This window comes from Epinephelus moara, chromosome 19 (genome assembly GCF_006386435.1).
Source record: "Epinephelus moara isolate mb chromosome 19, YSFRI_EMoa_1.0, whole genome shotgun sequence".
In the NCBI taxonomy this organism is placed as follows: Eukaryota; Metazoa; Chordata; class Actinopteri; order Perciformes; family Serranidae; genus Epinephelus; species Epinephelus moara.
The window spans coordinates 21742658-21759416 of record NC_065524.1 but is presented as its reverse complement, the minus strand read 5'-3'; the positions used below and the strand labels follow the sequence as shown (position 1 = coordinate 21759416).

Here is a 16759-nt window from a genome sequence, read left to right as displayed (position 1 = left end):
CATCAGTGAGAGAAACACAGTTTTGCGCAAGAAGGGGGAACTTGTCTTTGCTAAAATCTTGAGGCGAACTTTATGTGGTAGTTTTGCTTTTCCCACAGGTTTCTTCATCTTCAGAGGGCCTTTGGACCTGTGTGACCACTATGCCCACTTACACAGTGACTGTGTCCACAGGGAGCCAGTGGTTTGCGGGGACGGATGATTATATCTACATTACACTGGTGGGCACAGAGCGGTGCAGTGAGAGAACGCTGCTGGACAAACCTCTTTACAACGACTTTGAGAGGGGGGCGGTAAGTGATGTTACACTGCTGTAGAGCTGCGAGGACGACTGTGTGACAAATACATCCATTTTTATGTTGTGATGAACTGTGAGCTCAAAATGACTGCACACAAACACTGAGATGGAGTGTTTGCATTTGAATATAAAACAGGAAGAAGAACTTGAGGTTAATTATGTTAGATAAAAAATAATTTCATTTTGGATGATGGACAATGGGACTATAAAAATATTTGCTGCTGTGAACATGAAGCAGACTTTTTTATTATGGAATTGTTATCATTTATAATGTAATTTACTCTGCTCAGAAATTTGTGGCAGTCCTTCTGCAATACCACTAAGGTTTATTTTTGACTAATTAAACTTTTTTTCCCCAGAGAGTGCAGTGACAGACACACACCTTTTGTTTCAAACTACAAATAGAGCTTAAAGATAATGAGACAAAAGGAAATTTATTAATAGACCTGACTTCACATAGAGTTTCACGACAAAGACAAAAGATATAAAATCGAGACAATAAAAAACTAACAAGCCTACAAAGTAGAGATTAAATCAGGTTTTAACCAATTAATTGTGATGCATTCTTTTGCTCTCCCATCCATACCCTCTGGTGTTAAACCCAGTATATGCTATCCTTGAATCTTTAATGAGGTTTTGGTAAAAAATTCTCTTAAGCGCTTCAAAAATCACTCCCCAAAATGTACTTAACTTAGTGCATGTCCAAAATAAGTGGGTATGGTTGCCAATCTGTGTACCACAGTTTCTCCAGCATTTATTCGAGTATGTTGAGCCCATTTTTGCCACTATTTCTGGTGTCTGAAAACATCTCATTACCACCTTCCAACTGAACTCCCTCCACATATTTGAGTTGGTTACCAAGTGTGCATCAATGCATACTTCCTCCCTTTTGTCCTGTGGTATGTGTGTACCCTTTTCAGTTTCCCATCTCCTTTTTTATCTGTAGTGTGTTGTCATGAGTCATGCTTGAAAATATCAGATAAAAATAACCTACAACTTTCTTGCCCCAATTTCCTGTTTGTATTTTTATCAAGAACTCCTCGATTGGGGTGGGCTCCAAAACTTTATTGCACTCCTTATGTTTTGTTAGAAAACTCCTTAATGGTAAATATCTGAAGAAGTCTGTTTTAGGAAGCATGTGTTCCTCTCTTAACTGTTCAAATGACTTACAGGCTGCTGTGATCACAGAGTTGGTGTAGATTCACGAGTCCATGTTCTGCCCGTTTTCTAAACCCTGCATCTATATCGGAAGGGGTAAAATTCTTTATACATCCAACGTTGGTTGGCGCTGATACTGCTTTAGGCAATCCATTGACCTGCCTTTTAAAGTCGGGTAAAGTATCAATATACAATTTAGTTTCCATTTAATATTCTTTATACAGCTTTATATTAAATCCTATTTTTCCATTAAGATTAAGATCCTACTTGTTACTGTTGTCCTGAAATTTTAGTTGGATACAGACATTTATTGAGCTAAATAATCTGTTTTTATTACAAGATAATATAAAATGTTAGTCACATGTTAGCAACCTATAGCTTTCTGTTGTCAAACTAGTTCTGCAAGCCCCTCAACCAATGAAAGTCCACATCTTAAGTTTATTTAAATCATTTTCAACTAAAACAACTAAAGATTAATGAATAAATAAACAGTAAGTAATCATTTTGAAGTTGACTGAATTGTAGCTTTTTACACTGACCCTTTTTACATTCATTATTTTGCACAGTTCCTGTATTTATACACTAAAAATGAAAGAAACAAAACAAAATATATATGATTATACATAACCAAAAACACCCAAACAGATTTTTTTTTGTCCTATATTAGGTAGGATAGTTTGAGCGTGACTGAGGGACAGAGAGGGGGGAGGGGATGACGTGCAACAAAGGGCTGTTGGCTGGAATCAAACCCATGGCCGCTGCAGCATGGACATTGCCTTTGCATATGCGATGCCTGCTCTTCCCACTAAGCCACTGGGTGCCCCTCAGTTCTTTATTTGTTAATCTTTTTATTTTTATTTTAAATCTTTTAAGTGTATTCTGCATTTTCAAGTCATTTTCAAAACTTCCACAAATAATCTCTCAATTTTAGAGCATGCAAGTTCATTCAATTGTTGGGTCGTTCATGATAATCATCTCTGTTTACAAGTCTTATCGCTCTCTTCTGTAGCATAAAATTAAATTGGTGATGGTTTTGTATATATTTCCCCAAACCCTCATACAGTAGGTCATGTATGGAACTATGACAGTGTGCACCACATGTGCCTGTATCATGTGTCATTCATGTTCTTTACATAACACTTATGTTTACATGTACACAAATGTATTTCACACATTGCTATTTCTCCAGCACATGATTTATTTAGCCACTGACTCAATTTCAGGTGGATTCCTATGATGTGAGGGTCGGGGAGAACCTGGGAGAGATTGTGTTGGTGAAGATCGAGAAAAAGAAGTACTGGGTGCATGACGACTGGTACTGCAAGTACATCTCAGTCAAGACCCCAGATGGAGACTACGTGGAGTTCCCCTGCTTCCGCTGGCTGGTGGATGACAAGGAAGTGGTGCTGCGGGATGGAAGAGGTACAGCAAGTCATATTTTTTTGTTTGTTTGTTTCACAGACTGACTGCCTCCTCTTTCTCATCAGTCAGTCTGCAGCACAAGCTCTGCTCCATCTGTCACTTTGTCTGTTGTAGCACATCTGCCTCAGGATGACAAGACCAGCCTGGTCAAACAGCACAGGCAAAAAGAGCTGGACATGAGAAGAAAAACCTACAAGTGAGTTCACTCTACACATCAGTTTGTGGTTGTGTGTTATAGGAGACTGCTCACTAACATCTCTGCTGTCCTTTATAGGTGGAAGGAGTGGCAGCCAGGCTTTCCTATGAGCATAGATGCCAACAGACACAAGGACTTGCCGCGGGACATCCAGTTTGACAGTGAGAAGGGAGTGGACTTTGTGCTGAACTACAGTAAGGCGTACGTGCTCCCTCTAACAGCCTGCTGTAATAAAGCTTTTACAGGTTTGCAGAAGTTGTACGGACAGCTGACGCCCCTCAGTACAGAACAGAGTCAGTGGAGCTTTAACCTCAGAGGTGTTTTTCAATGCAAAACCTTCACGATGCCACGATGAGATGCTGAACTCCAGCCTGATAACATGCTTCTATTTTCTGTGCTCAGATTTCCTGGAAAGACAGAGGCGTCATTGTGTGTTTATCACCAGGGACATTTGCATTGCACTTTGATGCAGGCGAGAGAGATAGACACAATAACACAACACAGATCCCAAACACAGCTGTTTGCATCACGTAGCTCCGAAACAGCTAGAAATGGCAAAACTTTTAAACATGATAATGATTTGTGAGGTGGAAATGTATGCGAGATGGAAACACGTCCCATAATTTGGGATAGTGAGCTACAAAGGTGTTGACAGAAATGCTGCAGTGAAATTTGCATTAGGGCCACTTCTGGCTGCAAAATCATCATAAATACATGTACAGTATGAAAAACACATTTCTTTACACCTCTCTGCCCTTTCACGTGCAAATGAGGAAAGCCTGAGGCAGAGAGAGCAAACCTCCCTGCCCTTCCATGCGCCTACACAGAAAGCCTAAGGCAGGGAGAGCAGCAGCAAAGACTTCCCAGGAACAGAGCAGAGCAGCATCAGTGACAAACAGAAATGACATTGATAAGTCAGACACAGCATGAAAAGGAGGAGCCGGAGTGGGGGCGGGTTGCAAAGCAGCTGGCAGAGGAAGCAGCAACAGTAGGCAGGCCAGAGCAGTTTTAATAGGGCGTCCTGAATGAGATTTGCTGACTCCCTTCCATCAGTCAGCTGCTCCATCAGTTGATTGGGCTGTTTGAGATCAGCTGATGTAGCTGGGATGTGAGCTGAGCCTGACATCGTGTCCTGTCTGAACTAACGCCATGCTCAGTTTATAGTTGAATATAATAGAAAGCATTTTTTTCTTTAAAAGTACACATGTACACACATAGTTTTAAGAAAAGAAACATACACAGCAATGTGTTTTACATTTGACACAACACCTTAGTTCTTACCCTGACAAAAAAAATTAGTGCAGTGTCTCAGACATCAAACACATCTCCTCTATCTTCATTACAAAGATGTAACGTGTTTGCCATTTCACTCAACCAGAAATCATACAAAGTCCACTTTCCACACTTGCAAAATTAACTCTAACTTTTTTTTTGTTTTTCAAAATCACAATTTCAAATAAAACAGCCATTTTTTATACTTATTGGCAAAAGATAAGGAGCTTGATGCTCCAAGGATGGTTATGAGTGGATGTAGGTCCCAAAAGCCTCTGAGAAACAGTGAAAGATGCTTTTCCAGTTTGTGTAAAGTTTACTGCATGAACAGAGAGAATGTGTCAAATTACTGATCATAGACTTACATAGATTACAAACAGATGGAACATCAGTAAAAAAGCTGTGTAACTTTTTCCTGAAATAACATTTTAAACAGCACATGTCTGACACTGGCTGAACAATCATGTTCTTTGACTTTTCTGATGTGAATATGGTGTGGAATATGATGATGATGATGATAATGATGATAACCATTTCCAGAATAGAGAACCTGTTTGTGAACCAGTTCATGCACATGTTCCAGTCCTCCTGGAGTGACTTTGCTGACTTTGAGACGATCTTTGTGAGAATCAAAAACACAATCTCAGGTCAGTATCACATGTCACATTTAATTTAATTTAATTTAATTTAATTCACTTTTATTTTATTTTGTTTTATATCATAATTATTTTATTTTACTTTATTATCCAGAGTATGTGATGCAGCACTGGAAGGAGGACTTCATGTTTGGGTACCAGTTTCTAAACGGCTGCAACCCCGTAATGATCCGAAAGTGCACCAAACTTCCTGACAAGTTTCCCGTCACTCATGAGATGGTGTCTGTCAGCCTGGAGAGGGAACTGACTCTGGAACAGGAAATAGAGGTAGACATGCTCATGTCTGTGTCTGTCAGTCTATTTATAAGTTCCCAAAGAATTCTCCCACTATGGCACAATGTGAATCAGTGTTCTGCCTCCAGGCAGGTAACATCTACATAGTAGACTACGACTTGTTGGAAGGCATCAGCCCTAACTGCACAGACCCCTGCACACTGCAGTACCTGGCAGCTCCCATCTGTCTGCTCTACAAGAACGCCCAGAACAAGATCCTGCCCATAGCCATACAGGTGCATGTTGAGCAGCTGTGTGTGTTACATCGTGAGGTTAGCTGCTCAGTATAAATCCATTAACCTCTTCTCCCTGCTTCTCCCTCATCCTGCGTCATTTCCCAGCTTGGGCAGACTCCAGGTGAAGACACCCCAATCTTCCTGCCCACTGATGGTCAGTACGACTGGCTGCTGGCTAAGATCTGGGTCCGCTCAGCCGACTTCCAGTACCACCAGACCATCACACACCTGCTCAGGACTCATCTGATGACAGAGGTGTTTGCTATCGCCATGTACAGGCAACTCCCTGCTGTTCACCCTGTGTACAAGGTAAAACTCTGACGCATTAAACGAGTGAGTGATTCATTTGATCGATTGATTGGCTCATGGACTGATGTTTCCTCTCCCAGCTCATTATCCCACACATTCGTTTTACCATTGCTATCAACACCAAGGCCAGAGAGCAGCTCATCTGTGAGTGTGGCATCTTTGACAAGGTGAGTGTGTGGATGTGGATACAAAATTAAAGGGGCAGTTACCCCCAAAATCAAAAATACATATTTTTCCTCTCACCTGTATTGCTGTTTATCAGTCTAAATTGTTTTGGTGTAAGTTATTGAATGATAGAGATATCGGTGATAGAGATGTCTGCCTTCTCGCTAATATAATGGAACTAGATGGCACTCGGCTTGTGGTGCTTTAAGCGCCAAAAAAATACACTTACAAAACTCAACAGCAATGTCTCTTTCCAGAAATCATGACCCAGTTACTCAAGATAATCCTTAGAGCTTGTGGTCAGCGGTTTCATGTTCGAACTATTTTCTTTCAACTGTATCACCACACAGAAGGAATGGTGCATCTACTCATGGAGGAGGGGTGTTTACATGAGAGTGCGAGATCTTGGCTGAGCTGTAATATTAGCTAGCTCAATGGTGCTGAGTGAGCTAGCAGAAGATGCGCGCTTCCTTCTACGTGGTGATACGGTTGGGGGGTGTAGTTTGGTACAAAGAAAAGACAAACTTTACAAACTCAACGCAGTCTTCATTTTTTCTGACACTTCATTTAGGTTTTTATTTTTCAGTTTAAATGCAAATAATGTGCTGGAAAAGGAGGAAAGCCCCCAAAAGGCCAGTTTACTTCCTCTAAGTAAATCATATTCGGAAAATGAAAATCTCAGAGCCACATGTAGACAGTTTCTTTGCATTTAATTAGCCATTCAGTAATGGACACTCAGCAGCAGTCATTAGCTGCAGGAGTAATGAGTGACGTGTGCGACTATGCTGTATATTCTCCATCTTCATCAAGGCGAACGCAACAGGTGGAGGTGGTCACGTCCAGCTGGTTCAGAGGGCCGTGAAGTCTCTGACCTTCAGGTCTCTGTGCTTCCCGGATATGATCAAGTCCCGCGGTGTGGACAACAAGGAGGAGCTGCCCACCTACTTCTACAGAGACGACGGCTACAGAGTGTGGGAGGCCACCAAGAGGTGAGGAGCAGTTCTTTTTAAGAGTTTTTACAAACAGCATAGATGAATAGTTTGCGTGTTTGAAGGAGAGACAACAGTCTCGACAAAGGACAAACAGTGTGGGAACGTTTGTGTGTGAGAGAAAAGTTACAGCATTTTTTTATTTCCTCTATACGTGACTCCTATTTTCTCTCTGGCAGTTTTGTGTCTGATGTGGTGAACATCTACTACAAAAGCGATGAGACAGTGCAGGGAGACGAAGAAATCCAGGCCTTCATTAAAGATGTGTGCAGCTTCGGTATGCAGGACTTCGATTACTGTGGTGAGTTCACATTACAGACGTCCTGTTGTATAGTTCTACTTTTAGCATTGCGAAAACATTCAAAATACAGCAACAAACCAATATGTAAAGTTTTTATTTTCTCCAAGGAGAGAAGTAGCTCACTCAACCTTCAATATTTTATTAGTGTAGGGTTTTTTGGGGAGAACAGGTACGACAGGGAACAGACAGCATTACAAATTCAAATCTGTTCAGTCATAGACGAATGGTTTGAGGGTGAAGACAGGAAGCCACAGGAGTCTGATGGTGTCACTGCCTCAGTGCTGTAATGCCTTCCTGCATTTCTCCATTACCTGCGTTTTGCAAGGATCTTTTCACAGCAACCAGGAAGGCAGGGGTGATTTTGTAAAGATTTAGGCTCACTTTGTCAATTCAATCTGTGCACAGAGTTTCCCAAGTCTCTGAAATCACGTGAGGAGTTGATAGAGTATCTGACCGTCATTGTGTTCACTGCCTCAGCTCAGCACGCAGCGGTCAACTTTGGACAGGTAAGTCATCGACAATCAGGAACCTGACATTCAATATCTTTATTTTTAAAAACTGATTCACAGTTATGGATGAGTGTTCATTCACTGTTCAGTTCAACATAGGGTTTGTGTGTGTGTGCTCACATGCACACAGACAGTGGTGGAAGAAGTACTCATATCTTTGATCCTTGAAGTGAAAGTACCAGAACAACAGAGTACAAATACTCCACAACTCCTTCATTCACTATCCAGTTTAGGTACAGAAGTAGAATCAGCAAAATGTACTGAAAATTTCAAGTAACAGTACGTGTTCTGCAGAAACATGACCCATACGACTGATATATTATAGATGACATTAGTGGAATGATGCATCAGGTAAATATTTAGCCAACATTTGTATGTGGGGCCCGTGCAGGTGGTAAATGGGCTAAAAAATGGGCCCCATATGGGATTGTCTATGGGTTCCACAATGGCCACATGCCAGTTGCCCACATGGTTGGATTTAATCAAGTGGGCCCCACATAGGTTATGCTCGGTTTACCTGGGTACCAAGTGGGTATGAACCCAAAATGCATATCTCATCAGGAGCCCACTTGGGTAAACTCATCCATGTGGGCAACTGGCATAGGGCAAGTGTGGAAGCTGGGCCTATTTTTCCATCCATTTATGACCCACATGGGCCTCCACATACAAATGTTGGCTGGGTAGCATGCACAGTTGTTAGTTTTAACCAAAATACTTGATATATGATTAGGCAGTTTGATCCCGTAGTTCCCAGCATTGGGGTCAACCCCCTCCAGGGTGTCACAAAATGAGGTGATTAAAGGAGCACGTCACCCACAAAATGATCATTTGTATATTGATTACTCACCCGCATGCCTCAACGGGGTACGAAGAATCCAAAAATGGAGGAAAATTCTTCATGAATTGGAGTGAAGGGGGACCACGTTTAACAGCAGCAAAACTATATCAAAACATCAGTTTACAAACTCTCACACAGCTCATGCAGTACAATCCAGGAGGTAGAGCGGTTTGTCCACTAATCAGAAAATAGGCATTTCAGTCCTTCAGTCCACATGTCAGAGTGTCCTAAGGCAAGATACTAAACCCTCAATTGCACCTGATGGCTATGTGTGTGAATATGTATGAATGTTTAACCGAGTAGCAGGTGGCACCTTGTATAGAAGCCTCAGCCACCAGTGTATGCTTGTGTGTATGTGACGTAGTGTTAAAGCAGCATTAAAATGCTTTGAGTGGTCGGAAGGCTTAAAAGGTGCCATACAAGTGCAGCACCATCCATTCCAATTTTCAGTTAAACCATTATATTTAAAACACTTCCACATAAGGGTAGCGTGCCTGAGCAAGGGCGTGAACTCTGCTGGTACATTTCATTTAGCGGAGTTGAGACACACATGCTTCCTGAGGCACGCCACTCCTCTGTAAACTGTTTCTGTGGAAGTGTTTTAGATTCGTCACAAATTCAACGTAACACAGGTGAGTAACTGATATACAAATGATCATTTGGTAGGCAAAGTATTCCTATACGTCAAAGTACAGAAGAATTTATAACAAAATGTACTCAGTGATGAAAAGATACTTGTCTTACAGAAAAATGGCCCGTGTGACTGATGTTTTATTACAGATGATATTATTGGATTGATAATACTGATCATCTGAAATAAGGAGCCTCAACTAGACACTGCTTTTTTGTAAGGGGCCATAAGACAAATGGTTGGATTCCACTGGTTTAATCTTTAGCAGTGTGTTGTATTTTCTAGACTCATCTTCTGTGGAGTAAAAACTACAATATTTGCCTCTGAAATGTAGCGGAGTGGAAGTACAAAGTAGCAGGAAATGTTACTCAAAATTCTGCTTAAATAAATGGACTGCATGCACATGCTGTATATCTTTGTGAACACTGTGTAGTATGACTGGTGCTCCTGGATCCCCAACGCTCCATCCACCATGAGGAGGCCCCCACCCAACCAGAAGGGCCTGGCAAATGTGAACTTGATCATCGAGAGCCTCCCTGATCGCGGACGTTCCAGCTGGCACCTGGGGGCCGTCTGGGCTCTCAGCCAGTACCAGGAGGCCGAGGTACGGAAAGGGTACTCTGTGTCCAAACAACACGGGCAATCACTCGCACACACACACACACACGTCTCCGTACAGCCTGGGCTGTTTTTAAAGATCGGCCAAGACAGTTTGATGCAGACTATACGTTTCTTATCTCCTCTAGAAGCTTTCCTCCACTCCAACATGTGCTTATTTCCTCGCAGCGTGCCTCCTGGCTGAATGACCTGTCTCCTCTCTCCCCCTGCAGCTGTACCTGGGCATGTATCCTGATGAGCACTTTGTAGAGAAGCCAGTGAAGGCGGCCATGGAGAGGTTCAGGAAGCAGCTGGCAGAGATAAGCAGCTCCATCAAGAGGAGGAATGAGGGAAAGAAGCTGCCGTACTACAACATGTCCCCTGACAGAATTCCAAACAGTGTCGCTGTTTGAGGAATAAAATCCGGTCTCTACTTCATATGTTGCAAATAGCACATCGAGAATATATCTGAGTTGTCCAAATATGCTGTGAGAAACCTACATTTGTCACCCGAGTGTGGGGTTTTGTGTATATTTAAATGTGTATGTGCTGACGAAAAAGCCAATTTGCCATCCTCAACTTTGCTTCTTAAATTTTTTTTGGACATTTATTTGTGTGAAACTGGTCAAAATGTTGTTGCATTGAGTCAGCAAATAAAACATTTTCATTTGTAGCTGCAGTGTGTCATTCCAAACTCTTTTTTAGGAGTGCAAAACAAAATTTTTTTTGCTTTACATCTAATAACACTAATGCAACATTAACCTGGCCACTTTATTAGGTACACCTTGCTAGTGCTGGGTTGGACCCCGTTTGCCTTCAGAACTGCCTTAATTCTTTGTGGCATAGATTCAACAAGGTGCTGGAAACATTCCTCAGAGACTGTGGTCCATATTGACATGATAGCATCACACAGTTGCTGCTGATTTGTCGGCTGCACATCCATGATGAAAATCTCCCGTTCCACCACATCCCAAAGGTGCTCTGTTGGATTGAGATCTGGTGACTGTGGAGGCCATTGGAGTACAGTGAACTCATTGTCATGTTCAAGAAACCAGTTTGAGATGATTTGAGCTTTGTGACATGGTGCGTTATCCTGCTGGAAGTAGCCATCAGAAGATGGGTACACTGTGGTCATAAAGGGATGGACACGGTCAGCAACAATACTCAGGTAGGCTGTGGTGTTTAAACCATGCTCAGTTGGTACTAAGGGGCCCAAAGTGTGCCAAGAAAATATCCCCCACACCATTACACCACCACCAGCAGCCTGAACCGTTGATACAAGGCAGGATGGATCCATGCTTTCATGTTGTTTACACCAAATTCTGACCCTACCATCTGAATGTGGCAGCAGAAATCCAGACTCATCAGACCAGGCAACGTTTTTCCAATCTTCTATTGTCCAGTTTTGGTGAGCCTGTGTGAATTGTAGCCTCAGTTTCCTGTTGTTAGCTGACAGGAGTGGCACCTGGTGTGGTCTGCTGCTGCTGTAGCCCATCTGTTTCAAGGTTGGACGTGTTGTTGGATCTCCAGAGAACTGCCGCTCACTGGATATTTCTCTGTTTCAGACCATCCTCTGTAAAGCCTAGATGGTTGTGAGTGAAAATCCCAGTAGATCAGCAGTTTCTGAAATACTCAGACCAGCCCGTCTGGCACCAACAACCATGCCATGTTCAAAGTCACTTATATCACCTTCCTTCCCCATTCTGATGCTCAGATTCAACTTCAGCAGGTCGTCTTCACAATGTCTACATGCCGTAAATGCATTGAGTTGCTGCCACTTGACTGGCTGATTAGATATTTGCATAAACAAGCAGCAGAACAGGTGTACCTCATAAAATGGCAGGTGAATGTGTTTCCTAACAGTCTCACATTTCAATTCAGAGCACAAGATTTACACTGGAAAAAGACACAAAGCGTTAAAAGTAACTTAATTTTTATTTGGTTGTTCTTTTTTTAATTCTACATACTTTGTTCAATAATGGGAAATTAAACTGAAAACACATCGATATTTCTTTTAAAAACATAAGTACTTTTTACCAAATTCTTTACAGTTACTATTCCAAAGAAAATTCACAGACAAACTTGTGGAATGATATCATAAGACAGGGGAACAGTCATACATGTTCAAGTCCAGTCAGTAGTAAACAAATGTAGCTTTATGCAAGTTACACTATTCCCAGACATGATTAAATGGAAGCGACGGGGTAAAGACAGATGGGTAAAACTTAAAATACTGGGACAGTGATGCTGAGAAAGAACTTTTCCTTCTCAGTCAATGTGCTGCTCAATAGGATTATAAACAGAAGAAATGGTGATAGAGAATAAGAAAAGAAAAGCTGCTCTCAGAGAGGAACATGCGTGCTTGTAAAGCGTCCTAAAGTGGCCTCGAAACTTCTGTTTCAGACTTCATGAAAGGAGCCAGCTCCTGTGAGTAGAAAGTAAAATCTTTAATCATCGACCTCACGTAACTACACATCTAAATATTTAATGTTGTTTTTACGTGAGAAACAAAAAAGATTCAAATCTAATGCTGCCGTTTATATTCTTTATATCTAAACAAAATCCATGAAGCAATTTAAAAAAGCGAGACAGAGGAGCAGATATTCACGTCAAGGTCGAGCAACCAAACTTTTTACAGCTCTAAAATCTGAAGTGCAAAACAAAGAGTGAATTGGTGTTGTGGTTTTTAAGCCTGGGAAAAAAAACTTAAGTGTAAGTTGCATAAAATTACTAATGAAAGTTTTTTTTATGAACAAATTGTACTCTGTTTTCTTTTAAAAATAAATACAACACAAAATGAAGAAATAATCATTTTATACCCAGAGGACACCCTGGACATTAAACACCATTACATAACTATAGAATAGAATAACAACAAAAGGGTAATTGCACTTTTTATCTGTCTAATTGCACTGAGCCTCGTGGGTATCAAAGTTTCAGAGAAGCTTCTCGACGAGAACGAGTTGTTGTGTGTCAAGTTGGATTATGATCTAATGAACGAGAAGTTCTCGTTCACTAGATCATAATCCAACTTGACACACAACAACTCCCTCGGCTCATATTATGTATTAAAATCATATTAGACTCCAGATCTCAAGTCACCGTGGGGCATATACACAAGTACAGTATGAATTGTTGCAAAAACAAAGCGCTGATTTCATTTATTGCTGCTGCTGCCGAGCAGTAATTGTCACATATTATGTTGCTGGACCATCGTTCGTTAACAGACAGTATACTGGTATCAAAGACAGGTTTTTAAAAATGTGTGTGTTGCTGGAATGGCTGTGAGGCTCAACATGAGCCCGGCATCGCTGTGCTCCCACATTCACAAAAGCACTTACAATGACTGTAAGCCCAAAACACATCACCCTGAGAAATCAACTGCGGCCTACCTCAGACCGCACCGTCAGCTTCTCGCCAGCAGGTGGAGCTCCAGTCAGCTCATCAGTGAGACATAATGCAGACTGTGTATGTCACCAGCAGAAAATGTATGGATGTGTTGCATTGGTTTAATTGCAAAAAAACAAACAAAAAAAAACCTGCCATCACTGATGAATAAGACGGCCAACAGAGATTTAAAAAATGATTCTGACAGATGAAATAATGCAGTGACACTATTTAAGCTGTGCTTTCTTATAGAAATGGAAAAAAAACGAGGTGCTAGAATACCTCATTTAAGCCACATAAGGCTAGATGTGGGGAAAACACTCAATCAAATGGGAGGCAGCGTGCTGGCAGTCTTGTGATTAAATTCTAAAATAGACACTTCACCATGTGATAAGAGCCTGGCGAGAAGAAACAAGACACTTTCGCTGAAACTGAGACTCCTGCCTGCCTGAAATGCTCAGTAATTATCCAATACGTCACATCCAAACATCACATCTTGTGCTCTGTGCTGACTTGTGTTAGCATAACTGCAGGGATGGATTGTAGATGTGCAGGTCCTGAAACTGAGCAGTCAAATTTAAACACACTCGCTTACAGTCTGCCTGTTTGTTAGTCTTAAATATCTTTAGTGTGAATCGATGCACTGCCTGCACAGTGGGAGCAACAGACGGATTGAGAATAGGCAGCTGTTGATTTCTCAGGGCACATCCCGTGACTAAGCAAACAAATCAACATATTAAAAACTGCACATGGAATATCACACTGTAAATACTGTGTCATTCGCATGATAGAAAAACATGAGCGACGTTGTTTATGCCCAAAGGCTCTCATAATGTTCTCAAGACACGGAAATTATCTCGCAATTTCCTGTGACCAGTAGAAAATGTTTTTCTTTTTGTGTATTTTATTTATTTTTTATCGTGTTTTTTTTTAAAAAGTTTACATTCTCAAAGCCTTCAGAAAGTTCATGTTGGGGGTAAAGAAGTCGTGTGGCTGGATTTTCCATTATCTGCATTAGAGCTTTGAGCCTGGCGTCGTATTCAAAACTCATTTTGTCTGTTTTCACTAACACACTCAAACGTTTCTCTCACCACGATTTTTTAACCCCGATTCCTTTTTTGTCATCCATGGGAGGGTTAATATATATGCGTATGAGGAAATGTCAAACAAAACAGGAGTTCCAATGTGCTCTCCCCCATGTACAACATATACAGTAATTCAGAGTAAAGAAACCAAAGGGCAAGAGGACGGGGAGGGGGTCTGTTGTGGGAACTAAAAAACAAAAGTGCTTCGATGCATGTCCAGATCAAGGCCTGGTTGGATACAGACCAGCTCGGAGCTGACAGACCAACAGAGATGGCAGTAGCTGGAATGTTCCAGAGATCCGATGCGCGGCGCTACATACTGATCCATGGCAGGTTAGCCCAAGACTCACAGGAGGTATAAACAAACAAATCTAACAAACCCACAAGCAAAGAAACCACGCATCAGACGTGTAGACCTCCGGAGCCGTTTGTGAGTCTATTTGTCTCAGTCTTGCTCTCCCAGAGGTGTACATACAAATGTGTGTGTGTGTATGTGTGTGTGTGCAGAGTGGTGTGCTCCAGGCCTCTTCAGACATTTACAGGAGTCAGTAAAAACAGTCCGGCCCTGGGAAAGGAGAGTATGCATTGGGGTTGCAGGTGGAGGGAGGGATAAGGTCTGATAGGAGGAATGTGCAGAGAAGAAGATAGTCATGGTCTGTCTGTCTCTGGATGGAGTTTGGGGAATATAAGACAAGCAGAGGAGGACGGCGGGTCAGTCTGGGATCAGAGGGAGGGGAGTGTCTAGTCGTTTCTCAGTCACCAAGCTTTCCCATGACGGCTGCTGTTCTTCACTGTGGGCCTGTTTGTAGCATGAGTAGGACAACCAATGGCATGGACCGAGCGGTCAGACATGGAGCACCTCCATACTGTAGTCCTCTGTCTCTGTGTACTGGGAGGAGTTTGTGTCTGACTGGGTGGGCGCCAGAGCCTCCTTGTTCTCCAGGCTTGGCTCCATGAGGGGCGGCTTCTCCAGCGCCAGCTTTTTACACGTGTCTGGCCGGTTCTGGACGTATATGACCCGGTTGTAAGCCTTCAGTCTCCTCCATAGATGGATGTAGACTTTGCACTGGACGTACATAAACACCAGTCCGCCCGTGAAGCCGATGGCCACCACCACCAGCTTGGTCCAGAAAGGCCATTCCAGGATCCCTGAGGGACAGAGAGCAGACAAAACACAAACATGTCAAGACTGAAGAAAATACTGCTAAATAAAATGCAAATCAGTTGGGAAATAATGGAGTTTAATTTTGTCTTTGCACCAATGTGAGAATGTTTTCTGATTTTTCAGACATTTAATTCACTGAATCAGCCAAAAAAATTGACATTTCCAACCGCTTGTCATCCATAAACACATTTCTTCATTGATTTTCCAGAAAATGCACTACATTACATTAACATTGTGATATAAAACTAGATTTACCATAATAGAGGATTTAAGCTTTTCACAAGTTTTAGATTTGATCTGCAGTTGTAACTGTTAAAGGGACAGTTCACCTCAAAATCAAAAAGACATATTTTTCATCTCACTTGTAGTGCTATTTATCAGTTTTGATTGTTTTGGCGTAAATTACTGAATGATATCAGCCGTATGTCTGCCTTCTCATGAATATAGTGGAACCAGATGGCACATGGCTTGTGGTGCTCAAAGTGCCAAAAAAATCATTTGAAAAACTCAACAGCAATGTCTCTTTCCAGAAATCCTGATCTAGTTACTCAAGATAATCCACAGGCCTTGTTGTGAGCAGCTTCATGTAGGAACTATTTTTCTTTCACTTAAACTACACCCACCAACCGTATCACTGCGCAGAAGGCAGCATGCATCTACTCATGGACGAGAGGCTCATGTTTGTGACAGCATGAAATGTAAACATTAATGTCCTCCTAAACTGAGCTGTAACATTAGCTAGCAGTAGATGCACACTTCCTTCTGCATGGTGATTCGGTCGGTGGGTGTAGTTCAGTAGAAAGAAAATAGTTCCTACATGAAACTGTTTACAAGGTCTGTGGATAATTTTGAGGAACTGGGTCATGATTTCTGGAAAGAGACACTGCTGTTTTTCAAATGATTTTTTTGGCACTTTGAGCACCACAAGCTGAGTGACATCTAGTTCCATTATACTGGAGAGAAGGCAGACATCTCTACGGCTGATATCTCCAACACTCTGCAACTCACACCAAAACAATCTAGATTAATACACAGCACTACAGGTACGTGGAAAAATCCTATTTTTTGTTTTGAGGCGAACTATCCAATAAAAATAACTAATATCAATAAAATCAGATGTATTTTTATAACATTTTTATAACAAACGCTGGCAGCCTAGTGGCTCCTCATTTCCTATCATATCTCCAATGTCGCTGTCTAATTAAAGCAAAAAATGTCTCCCAAATAAACTATATAACAGAAAGGACAAATGGCTGCTTGAAAAGCGGGAACACC

At 41.7% G+C, this 16759-nt stretch overlaps 2 protein-coding genes across 4 annotated transcripts in view; one reads left to right on the top strand and one right to left on the bottom strand.

Annotated features, from left to right (window-relative positions):
- Nucleotides 1–14: 14 nt before the first annotated feature.
- On the top strand, nt 15–10520 carry alox5a (arachidonate 5-lipoxygenase a). Of its 2 annotated transcripts, none has more exons than XM_050071155.1 (14): nt 15–290; nt 2677–2875; nt 2990–3071; nt 3150–3272; nt 4884–4990; nt 5094–5266; nt 5362–5508; nt 5614–5817; nt 5898–5984; nt 6793–6971; nt 7151–7272; nt 7678–7778; nt 9684–9854; nt 10037–10263. In XM_050071155.1, exons 1-14 carry the CDS (start codon nt 141–143, stop codon nt 10115–10117), a joined length of 1926 nt encoding a protein of 641 aa, XP_049927112.1. In that variant the 5' UTR covers nt 15–140; the 3' UTR covers nt 10118–10263. The 2 variants fall into 2 exon arrangements, with proteins under 2 accessions (XP_049927112.1, XP_049927111.1); XM_050071154.1 differs by having other exon boundaries at nt 19–290; nt 10081–10520.
- Nucleotides 10521–11763: 1243 nt separating this feature from the next.
- Nucleotides 11764–16759, bottom strand: part of marchf8 (membrane-associated ring finger (C3HC4) 8) — a 107723-nt gene continuing 102727 nt past the window's right edge. For both annotated transcript variants that reach the window (XM_050070790.1, XM_050070789.1), the window contains one exon: nt 11764–15468. In XM_050070790.1, the coding sequence (XP_049926747.1) occupies nt 15164–15468 (305 nt within the window). In that variant the 3' untranslated portion in view covers nt 11764–15163. The remainder of the gene's footprint in view (nt 15469–16759) is intronic.

Coding starts and splice junctions, on each gene's coding strand:
- alox5a (XM_050071154.1), top strand. CDS start 141: ATGCCCACTTACACAGTGACTGTGTCCACAGGGAGCCAGTGGTTTGCG. Junction 3,072..3,149: donor ATGAGAAGAAAAACCTACAA/GTGAGTTCACTC, acceptor TGTCCTTTATAG/GTGGAAGGAGTGGCAGCCAG. Junction 5,509..5,613: donor TCCTGCCCATAGCCATACAG/GTGCATGTTGAG, acceptor GTCATTTCCCAG/CTTGGGCAGACTCCAGGTGA.